The sequence below is a fragment of the Typopeltis vanoorti genome, chromosome 8, assembly GCF_054136105.1.
Source record: "Typopeltis vanoorti isolate ZY-2024b chromosome 8, IOZ_Tvanoo_1.0, whole genome shotgun sequence".
NCBI classification, from domain to species: domain Eukaryota; kingdom Metazoa; phylum Arthropoda; class Arachnida; order Uropygi; family Thelyphonidae; genus Typopeltis; species Typopeltis vanoorti.
In genome coordinates this window covers 55294392-55306932 of record NC_143556.1, presented here as the reverse complement: position 1 = coordinate 55306932, position 12541 = coordinate 55294392, and the positions used below count along the sequence as shown (strand labels likewise).

The 12541-nt window shown below is 34.5% G+C and overlaps 1 protein-coding gene across 7 annotated transcripts in view; it reads left to right on the top strand.

Annotated features, from left to right (window-relative positions):
- The window catches only part of LOC150104005 (uncharacterized), a 534288-nt gene that overhangs the window by 433556 nt on the left and 88191 nt on the right, over positions 1–12541 (top strand). For all 7 annotated transcript variants that reach the window (XM_090397243.1, XM_090397238.1, XM_090397241.1 and 4 more), the window contains one exon: positions 10399–10559. In XM_090397243.1, the coding sequence (XP_090253369.1) occupies positions 10399–10559 (161 nt within the window). The remainder of the gene's footprint in view (positions 1–10398; positions 10560–12541) is intronic.

The following is a 12541-nucleotide window of genomic DNA, read 5'->3' as shown; positions in this document are numbered from 1 at the left end:
TGGTGAATCCAAGTCTCATCCATAGTAATAAATCGATGCACAAAATCTTTTTTTTGCTTGTTAAAACATTCCAAGCACTGTTCAGAGATTTTCATGCGAGTGTGTTTTTGATCTTGTGCAAAGCTTTTTCATTTGCAATTCTTCTTTTAAAAAAAACAACAAAAAAAAAAACAGGATAATGGACAGATCAATCTCACAATCTACCACAAACCTACAGACACTGGACGTTATCTTCATTTTTAATCTACTCATCATTATGCACAAAAACTTAGCATCATACATATGCTCAAAAACAGAGCAATAAATATCATCACGGAAGAAAAAGATCTACTTGATGAGCTCTTATTCATATCAAAAACTCTATCCACAAAATATAATTCAAATGATTCTCTATAGAAACAGCCCACAGCAACAACTTCAAGTGATATAATACACATCGTTATACCTTGTGCAGGCTCAGTCTCCACCAAAATAGCAAAAATTATGAAGTCTTTCAGCATCAGGGTTACCTTTAAACCTATTTTAACTACATGGCACATGTTAAGATCTCCTAAGGACAGCATCGCTTTCTACAAATACGCAGGAGTATACAACATTCCATGTTCCTGTGGACTGAATTATATAGGCCAAACATCATGAAGCCTAGAAATCCGAAAAAAAGAACATATCGAAGATGTCAACAACAACAGAACAGTCACCTCAGGATTAGCCCATCATTTCTCAATTTTGAACCATTCCATTGATTGGGACAACAGCTCCATGCCTTACATTGAAGAAGATTTCAAAAGTAGAAACTTTAAAGAAGCTGCAGTGATACTCTCTACAGGAGACAATCTCAATAGAAAACAAGGCATGATATTAAAAGACATTTGGAAAAGCTTAATAAATTCACTATGTTTAGCAGAACTGAATTATGCAAAAAACTATAAAATGCGATCTACTAACAATGATTAATTTTCCACACTTTATGCTCTTGATGTCGCACGCCCTTTCAATTTTTTTTTAACTGATTTTACGGTCGTTACTGCATTCTTCTGTTGTAGCATTTAATGTTAGTGTAACCATTCTTGTCCTGAAGAAGCCAGACAGACCCAAGCTGGAGAAACTGATTGACATTTGTATACATATACAGGTAACCTCGTATAATGCAGATGTTAGGTTCTGCAGAAATGCTGCATTATATAAATCGTGTTATGCGACTCTCAGATTACATAGAAAAAGTAGGGTTATGTTCCGAAATTGTTTTTTTTTTTTAATTATATAAACAACGACATATCCAACAAAAAATATATTTTTATTTAATTCAGGTAATTCATGTAAGTTAAGAAAACATAAACTATGAAACAAATACATAGTATAAAAATTACAAATTGTACTTTAACTTCATTGCACATAATGCATAAATGTTTTAGGCAAAATGAAATAGTGCATATTTTAATCTTTCATAGCACGAGGATTTGAGGATTGATTAATAAACACTGGTTTTGTCATGTAATCACCTGATGCATTACTAAAAAACAGTAGAATAATTCTATCTTTGGAAACTTTGAATCCAGGAGCTGATCTTTCATTTTTCAAAATATAGGTGCGTTTTTGCACTTTTTACCGATATAACCCGGATTCATCCGCATTGAACACCTGGTCTGCACTATAAATGTTTATAAACTTTGAGAGTTTTTTGTTTAATAAGATTTCCATCCATAGGAATTTTCTTTTGAAGTGCAATCTTCTATCGAAATTATTAGAGATTTCTCCATTTTTCCATTAGAATATCGCGTACACGAGCAATGCGCTTTGCACTTATCGTTGAACCAGCAGTAAACACTTTCTCGGATTTTATGTTCATTTTGTTTGATTGTTCGAATTGTTGATTCATTTAAATTCAGAGTCCTGCAAAATCTCCTGGGTTTTCTCCATTTTTCAACTGATCAAAGATTTTGAATATTTTCCTTCGAGAGAAATTAATTTTGTTTTCAATGATGGTTTTTCCCTTTCATTGCGGTTTGTGGCCATTACTATAAAAATAATTTTTTACACAAAAAAGCAAGCATTACATATTGTGTGTAACTCACCAGAAAATTAAGTGCTTAGCTTGAGATGAACACACTTATGATTTTTAATGCACTTTCCTGGCAGAAATGAGGTCATTCAACAATAAATGTTTTATATGGTAAACAATTGAGGTACATGCATGGTAAAGGGTATTTCTCCTAATATAAATTCGCTACTTATAATTACATGCGAGATACAGGTAGACACAAATTTAACGAAGATAAAATTTGATTTTTAAGTCACTCGGTGAAAAACATATGAAAAGAGAAAGGGTTACTACAATTTGTAGACCGTGTTGTATAAGTACCACGTTCAACAAGGGTTACTACAATTTTAGACTGCGTTATATCGAAACCGCATTATACGAGGGTTACCTATATTTATAAAGAATCATGGTCCGATAAAATCCAAAGAAAATGTTTCATAATCAATAGCCTCCCTTTTCTTGATAATTACTTGTCTTCCCAATGACACCCTTTCTGTCTCAGGTTATAAAAAACACACCTGCACAGGTAGGTAGATACTTTCCCATCATCGCCTCCCCTTTTTGTAGTATACAGATATTCCCATTTTTCTCAAATACTTGGATACCAACTAGTAATACACCACATGGCTTAATAAGATATAAATACAAATGAATGTATGCTAAATGGGTGGAGTTGTGTATGGTTTTGGAAATGTGGAAAGGTGGTTTAAGGTTATTGACTTATACTGTGGTGTTATCATAAACTGCAATATCATCAACCAATTTATTTCTACAATTTCAACATAATTAGATCATCCAAGATTGACTACATCTAATGTAATTTAAAAATGGGTAGGGGAGAGAAAACTAAAAAATAGCCATGCAGGTTGCATTAACAGAGAGAGAGAAAGGAAAGTTCTGCTGAAAGAATCATTCATTCTTTACTTTTTCACACCAGTAGATTCTCTGATTCCATAGTTCAGGACATCCATGACCATAGAAATTTGTACCAGAACATTATGTACCAAATGCCATTACTGCCATATGCTGATTGTGCACCAGCCTAACAGCATCCTAGACAATGCTTGGATTTGATTTATAATGTAAAGCTTTCTGTGATTAAAGAAGGGAACAATTGAAAATTCATATTATTGATTTAGAAACGTTCAGTTCTGAAATACTCAAGTTCTTTATGCTATTAATTGCACTTTGAAACTTTCTTTATATGTACTAGGGTTTCTCTTTGTGTGCAGCTTTATTCATCTCTTGTGAATTTCTGGCATTTTTAGGAAATTCAGGACATGGTGGTGTATTTAAGAGAATGGTATTTTTTTTTATTTTATTGTTTAATGATATGATACCCTCTTAGAATTGGAATAATTAATTACTTACACCTAGATGACTAGTTATACATTGTAATACTTTAATTATATTCACCAGTAGTGATGGCTATCATTTATTAAACATCCCAGTTTGCCTTAACAGAAAAATGTTTGACACTCATACACTTCTGCTGATGAGATATAGAAGTGAAACATGGACAAAAAATGGCTAACAAGTTGAGGATTACCCAGAGCAAAATGGAATAATCATTACTTAATATTACCATTCTAGATAGAAAGCACAATACTTCGATCAGAGCTCAGACATGGATGAGAGACATAACTGCCATTAAAAAGACAGATTGGTAATGGGCAGGTCGTACTGCAAGATGTAACATTCAAAAATGGACAAAGTTGATATCTGAATGGTATCCCAGAGCTGGAAAAAGAGCTACAGGAAGACCAAAGAGACAGTGGGAGGATGAGATTAAAGAGATTGCTGGAATTAAGTGGCACAGAAAAGCTCAAGACAGAAATGAATGGAGAAATTTGAGGGATCCAGCAGTGGACAAAAAATGGCTGATAGTGGTTATTATTATTATTATTGAGCGACACCTCCAAAGAGCCCAGAGACTCATCAAGGGAGGGAATCTACTCTCCGTGTCCACCATTTAATCCACCAACTACACCAAACTGCCACTCTCATAATTATCTACACCAGTGTCATCTACTGCCCACCACCACTACTAGTAATTTTTTTGTATGTAAATTGCTTGTGTCCTGAAGGACTAACTCGCTTTCAGTTGAAAAAAAAACCAGATTATTAACATTCCTCCTGTCATGACGAGAATTGAACTTAGGCCTTTTCCAATTGAAGGGCGCAATGTACCGTCTTTTTTTCAATTGCGCTATGCAGGCACTTAAATAATGCATATATATATATTTCACATTCACCAAGTAGCTAATACTCCTTTAATTTGTATAGAAAGGCTTATGTGTTTGTCTTACATGTTGATTAATTTTAACGGTATAGATGAGAACACAGACTGATAAGAAAATAACTATTAACTTACTGCTGATATTTCACTGGTATTCTATCCAGCATCTTCAGAGCACAAAAAACAGTTTGTTACAGTAAGTGAAACAACAACAACAGTCCAGTATAAAACAATGGGACTAGTTTGAACAATTGTAACGTACAACTCAAGACACAACAATATGGTAAGTGGAAGTTAGAATTTTGGAAAAAAGACAGTACATTGCACCCTTCAATTGGAAAAGGCCTAAGTTCAATTCTCATCATGACAGGAGGAATGTTAATAATATGTTTGTTTGTTTTTTTCAGCTGAAAGTGAGTTAGCCAATTTCATATGGAGGTAGCAGAGTCTTTTCTCCAGGAAACTCTGGTTTTTCATCCCACATACAGAACAAATCGCCCTTCAGGACACAAGCAATTTACATACAAAAAAATTACTAGTAGTGGTGGTGGGCGGTAGATGCCACTGGTGTAGATAATTATGAGAGTGGTGGTTGGTGTAGTTGGTGGATTAAGTGGTGGACACGGAGAGTAGATTCCCCTCCCTTGATGAGTCTCTGGACTCTTTGGAGGTGTCACTCAATAATAATAATAATAATCACTATCAGCCATTTTCTATCCATTGCAGGATAGGCCTCTGTCAAATTTCTCCATTCATTTCTGTCTTGAGCTTTTCTGTGCCACTTAATTCCAGCAATCTCTTTAATCTCATCCTCCCACTGTCTCTTTAGTCTTCCTGTAGCTCTTTTTCCAGCTCTGGGATACCATTCAGATATCAACTTTGTCCATTTTTGAACGTTACATCTTGCAGTACGACCTGCCCATTACCAATCTGTCTTTTTAATGGCAGTTATGTCTCTCATCCATGTCTGAGCTCTGATCGAAGTATTGCGCTTTCTATCTAGAATGGTAATATTGAGTAATGATTATGTTAACATAAACAATTTGTAAAAATATTCATAATTTTAAATTATGATTATTTTTTACAATGGTGAGTTTTGATATCACCTCACTATTCACAAATGTACCGTTAATTGAAACCCTTGATTTACTAAAGTTTCACTTTCCTCCTGATATATTTGAACTTTTTTGAACTCTCAGTACATGCAGGTTATTTTACATGGAAGGGAAAATACAAACAATTAGATGGGACAGCAATTCCCCCCCCCCTTAGCCAACTTCTATACAGAACACTTAGAAAAGCTAGTTATCAACCCAGCCACTTTCAAACCAGTGCTTTAGCTTCGCTATGTTGATGATGTGCTGACTATTTGGCCACATGGCCCAGACACATTGGATGCATTCTTAGTGCATTTAAATAGCCAACACCCAAAAATTCACTTTACAATAGAACTAGAAGCTAATGACTGTCTGCCCTTCCTAGATACACTAATAACACATCTTACAGATGGTTCCTTATCATTTTTAGTTTATAGAAATCCCACACATACAGGGAAATATTTGCACAAACAATCACACCATCACACATCTCAGCAGTATGGTATCCTAAAAACATTAACCCACAGAGCTAGAGCAATTTGTTTCAATGACAATGCTCTCACTGCTGAACTCATTTACGTCACACCTTTTTACCCAATGGCTATAATCCCCATTAGATAGACAAAATACTTAATGCTCCCAGAAATCCCCCCCCCCCCCCACTGCCTACCACAGAAGACAACAGCAAAACTATACATTCAAGGTACATCTGCACATCTGAAAAGATATGTAGAGTGCTTAAGAAACATCAACTAAGCACCATATTTAAACTGTATGTCAAATTGCAACTCTCATCCATTCATCCAAGGACAAAATCTCTCCTTTATCACATCCAGAAGTTTATGAATTGCCTTGTTCATATGATCGAGCCTACTATTGGACAGTCAGGAAGAACTGTGGATACCTGCCTCAGTGAACATAAAAAAATACATCTGGCGCTATTGCTGTGCAAGTCAGGTCTAGCAGACCATACCTTGGATAACACTGCACACAGAATCAATTGGAAAAAAAACAGAAGTACAGCACAGAAGTTGTTATAAGTCAGAGAGATTGTTCTTGGAATCAACAGAAGCCCTGAAACATACTCCAAGCCTCAACATGTACGGCTGTATGAATTTACCAGAGATTTGGGAGACAGTCATCTTAAGATCTAATTAATACCTGCTTTGTCTCTCTGTTTTTTTTTTTATTTATTTTTATTTATTTTTTTAACACACATGGTGCCTAATTAGGACTTTAGTCTTTGTATTGTATGTTACAATTGTTAAAACTAGTTCGAATTTTATACCAGATTGTTCTTGTTTCACGTACTCTAACAAACTGTTTTTTGTGCTCTGAAGATGCTGGATAGAATACTAGTGAAATATCAGCAATAAGTTGTTAAATAGTTATTTTCTTAACCATCTGTGTTCTCATCTGTGCCATTAAAATTAATTAAGAAACACTTCTTTAATTATCATCATCATCATCAAATTCTTGACATTTACCCTCAAGGGTTGTACAGGATATGATAGTGCTACATGAAAAATTTACATCATTACTAACTTCCTACCTATAATTTTCCTCCAAATCAATACCTGTCAAGGCTCCAACATTGTCAGATCTTATATTTTCTTTCTTCTAAGGAACTTTTTACTGTATCAGTCCACCTATATCTTGGTCTTCCTCTGGGTCTTTTATGTGCCAACCTAGCAGAGAGAACACTTGTTTTGCTAATCTTGCCTCTCCCATTCTGTTTAAGTGATCATACCACCTGAGATTAGCAGATTACAGCAGATTAGATTACAAAGATCGGCAGAGGATGATGAGCATTGTTAGCATCCATGTTAGCAGAGGATACTGACATTGATGCTAACAATGCCAAGTTCTTCTCTAATATCCTTATTTTTAATATGATATTGCCATTGATGCCATCTAATCTTTCTCAGGACTCTCATATCTGTGGTCTCTAGTCATTGGTCAAGTGTTTTACTTCTAACCCAGCTCTCAGATTTATAAGTTAAAATTGGTTCGAACACTGCCTTGTATACAGCTATTTTAGTGTTTTGATTAATTTCTCTCTTATTCCATATAAATTTATTCAGTTGGCTTCCTACCATACCAGCTTTGTTGATTCTGTTGTCTATTTCCATATTTAATTTACCATCTTCACTAAAAATCATGCCTAAATAGCTGAACGGTTTTACTTGTTCTGTGGGTTTACATTGTTTTTATTTGGTATTTTCAATGCTTTTGGCTATTTTTATTGTCTTTATCTTGTTATTGCTGACCTTCATACCATATCTATTACAATAGCTATTCAATTTAGTCAGGGAATCTTGCAGACTTGCAGTGGATTTATTTAGAAGTATAACATCGTCCGCATAAAGCAAAGAGCTGACATTAACATCTCCAATTTTAATATCAGGTTTAATACCACTTTCCTTCATAATGTGATCCATATAGATAATGAATAACAGAGGGGATAATGTACATCCCTGCCTGACACCAGATTTAACATTAAAACACCTTCCTGTACTTCTTTCAATTCTAACTGCTGACTTATAACTGAAATAAAAGACTAAGTATTGCTTGATATAATTTTCCATTGACACCATATAACTGTAGTGTATTGAATTGCTTTTCTCTTGGCACCTTGTCATATGTTTTCTCCAGATCTACAAAACTCAAATGCAGATCTATGCTATATTCCCATGACTTCTCAGCTATTTGTCATAAAGTGAAAATCTGATCTTGACAACCTGTATTTGGCCTGAATCCAGCTTGTTCTTCACCAAACTTCTCTACCACAATCCTTCTCAAGTATACTGGCATAAATCTTACCAGGAACACTCAGTAGAGAAATACCTCTGTAATTCTCACATTCAGTTTTATTTCCCTTTTTTTTTTATATTGGTACTATGGGAGCTCTACTCCAATCATCAGGAATTCATCCCTCTGTCCAGGCCTTCTGAACTGTACAGTGCAGCCACTGTAAGACTTTTATACCTCCATACTTGAGCATTTCTGGTTAAATAGCATCTACTCCTGCTGCCTTTCCACATTTCAATCCTTTGATGGCTTTTTCTACTTCAAGTATTGATATGTACTCCTGACTGCATGCCTGGTCAGTGTTTTTTACCACTGTGCTGTCATCACCTTTTTTCGAAATAATTACTCCATACTTCAATGATGTCTTTTTTCCTCTTGTTTTCATGTCACCTTTATCATCTCTAACTCCTTTTACAGTACTCTTTCCTCCATTTCTAAGCTTCTTCAACAACCTCCAGAATATCTTACCACCTTCTTGATATTTATTTTCTATGTTCTTACCAAAGTCTTCCCATGACTTTTGTTTAGCTAGTTTTACACAGTGTGTAGCTTCCTTACATTTGTCTCTGTATTCTTTAAGAGCACAAGCTGATTTATTTGCCAGGAACATATATGCTTTCTTTTCCTTCACTTCTTCTTTAACGTCCTGTGTCCGCCATGGAGTTCTGATTCTATTCTGATTCACCACATGCCTCTTGCCTCTCTGGCTGAATCAATCAATGTTTTCTTCAGAGCTTGCCACTGAATCTCCAAGGTTTGATTCCTGTTGTTAAACTCTTTCATTTTTTCTTGAATAATGTTTGTAAATTTTAGTCTACAGTTCACATCTGAGAGCTGCTCAACTTTTATTCGCATTAAAAGTTTCTTGCATGTTCTTCTTTTCAATATGAAATTCAATTTCATCCTGCTCAAGACTAAATGGTGATCATTTCCAATTTCAAATCCTCCATACACTCTAGACACAAAGAGAGAAAACATAACTATCAACAATAACATAGTTCAATGAGACTTTTCTTATTCCTTGTGTCTTCTCTACATGTGAATATGTGCGCATTTTTATGTTGGAACGTGGTGTTAGTCCACCATATTCCAACTAAGCAGTCCATGTCCTGAGCAGAAATCTAACAAGTATTTGCCATTATTATTAGCTTTGCTCTTTTCTCTGAATTTTCCCAAAATAATTTTCTATGTCTGACAATCATTTCATACTCTGCTATTTAGATCCCCAACAAGGACCAACTTTCATTTTTTATTGTGTCAGTTGCTTTCTCTAAAGCCTCAAAAAATTCCTCCACTTCTACCTTAGTTGAACTTTCTGTGGGACAATAGGCCCAAGTAAATCTCATTGTCCAGTTCCCCATTCTGATATCTGACATCACTCTACTTGATATCGCCTGCCTTTCAATATTAGCCTCGTATTTAGTGTTGAATACTATGACTGCTCCTTCTTTTCCTTTTCCTTCTTTTCATTGCCTGAAAATAACATTTTATATTTATTGCTCAGAAAGATCTCACCAGTTTTTGTTGTTTTTGTTTCAGTCAACCCTATTATGTCGATCTTATACTTATCCATCCTTTAATTATAATTAAGTAAATGCATTTAAAAATTAAAAATAAAAAACTTCATTAAAAAAAATAATTTTAAACTTTAACCTATTATCACATCAAATTTTCTCTTAAAATATTTAAAGAGTCGATCAAAATTTTTACAATAGTTTCTTTTAAAAATATAATAATAATAATTCCATTACTAAGATGAGTTTTCAACTTGGTTATAAAATTAAAATTTCCCAGAATTTTTGGGTTTCTTGGTATGCAGCTTTATTCATCATGTGAATTCCTTCCATTCATAGGATTTTTGAATTCATTAAAACAGACAGAATTCTGATTTTCTGGGAAAGAAAAAACATACTGGTTTCCTGTGTGGAAGCAAGTAAGTTTGAGTGGTACTTGCTGCCACTGATGGAACCTTCAAAACATTAATAAAGATAGCAGTACATGCTTTGAAGATTCCATCTTTAAAGTAGTGTAATACCAATACAGACATACTGAAGTTTATCAGGTTTGTATACATTTAATTTTTGATGTTTCATTTGTACAAATAATTTACCTGTTTTGCTGTAATATGTGGATAAGTTTTAATTTCAAACAAAATCTTTTAAAATGCTTTATTTTTATAAATAATTTTTAATTTGTGACTATTAATCCAATAGTTCTCCATTTGGTCAAGCAACATCAACTTCAAGCAGCAGTAGTCCTTTCAATCAAGGATCTGGATTTTTTTCTGGCCTTGGTGGAAAACCAAGTGCAGAAAATGCTGGGAAAAATGTGTTTGGCACTTCATCAACATTTGGAAACAATACACAAACAAATTGTAAGTGCTTAATTCTAATTATTTATAGTATAATTCATTAAATTTTTTATTTCCTGTATATAAACACATTATTCTTAGTAATCAAGAATCATGGCAGAAGTCAAGCAATGTATTAATTTTTTGTCCCCCCCCCCCCCCCCCCCAAAGGTTTATTTGTAAACCTCGGGTACATTCATATTGTAGGTGAATTAAGGATTTTTTTTCCCATTTTTATTGATTTTATATATATTATTTTGTATTTTTTATTTATTTTTTACATAGGCCAGAAACCCTGCATTAGAGATCATACATTGAACCTTTCCATCAACTTCAGACTTCTAATAATAGAGACAGTGAAATTGTCTCCCATCTAAAGACATTCATAGACATCCATGTCGATAGAAGGATTTAAACCAGCAGCCTTTTTGTTGGAGAGTGGATACATTAATCATTACCAACTAGGGCAGATTACTTACAAGAATAATTAGAGCCAAATATGTGTCTTGACAGTTTTGCATAAGAAGGGGAAAGAAAGGAAAATAAATCATGCAGATAGCTACAGATCACAATATTCAATTACTTTGATCGCTTATCGCGTTTTTTCTTTTTTTTTTTTTTTTATTTCTAACTGTGAGCCAATTTATTTCTAGGCAGTTAGCTGGCTAACTGCCTAGAAATAAATTATGTTCCTCAAAAAATGCTGAGTCTAAAGGTCTCTCTGTCCTCCCTTTCCAAAAAAAAAAAAAAAGAGGAAGAAAAAGAGTGAGAGAGAGAGAATATAATCACCAGAAACATATGTCATATATATTCCTTATAGCCTCACACTCATATTAAACTCGTAGCCTTCTATAATGACATTTTTTAATGTGCATCTTACCCATAAAATGTAAATCTATCATATGATTAGTACCATGCACAAATTAAAGATTAGATAAATTAGGAATCCTACTCAAGAGATCAAACAGGAGTACTTCTTAAGCCATTTCAGTTTCCATTAATTAGATTAGTGAACTCATCCAAACTTTCAAAAATATATCCATGCATCACTGAGATTCAAACTCTAAAACCTTTTTGATAGTGGAGATACTATCCCCTTAGACAGCTTGAACAGCAAGCAGTTAACATTTAACAAAAGTTAACAGATGTCCATTTAACATCTGTTGAAGATAAAACTTTCTTTTTTTCAAATCTGCTTCGGGACTAAAAATGTTATTTTATGCTGCTTCTAGTGTTCAATAAATAGTGCTGTAAGAAATGGTTGTACACAGTTTTGTCATAAATACTGTTAAAATTTCTGCACACCCCATGCTGCCCACAGAATTGTGTGAGCCTGGTTCTTTTAGCAGCACTGTGCACAGCCAACATTTGCATGTTTATCAGTAGAGAGAGAGAGAGTTGTCTAGCTGTACAGGTGAGTGAAATGCAGTCACCTGTTATTTTCAACATGCCAAAAACACTTGGGATTGGTAAGTTGTTTGTGTTTCAGACTGATAAACAATATAATGATTCAGAAGACATATCTGACTGCCAAAGAACAGGCTGACTACACTTGTATTAGGATGCAGTGTGGTCAAGCACGTAGTGAGGACGTCACAGCCCTCATAAGCAAAACTTGTGAGGGCACACCTTTGCCATAATCTTGTGAGAATGCAGGAAGTGCTATTGTGGGAGATGAACATTTCACAAACAATGGTGCCACATTAACTAACTGATGACCTATGGTGAGAGCCTATTATCATTCCACTACTTCCTAACGCTACAACTTATGTGGCAGAGGGTGATAAAATCAAATGTGAATAGACACAGAGATATCCTTTTCACAGATAAGAAGATTATCATTGAAGAGTCTCTTGCAGCCAAAACAATCAAGTATATTCCCAAGATGTTTGCACAGCACATGCCATAGCACCAAAGATTCAGAAAGGTCATCACCCTGCATCAGTAATGATTTGGTAGGAGGTGATGTATGGGGGGCTATCCAAGTTGCATGTCTGGGAGAAGGG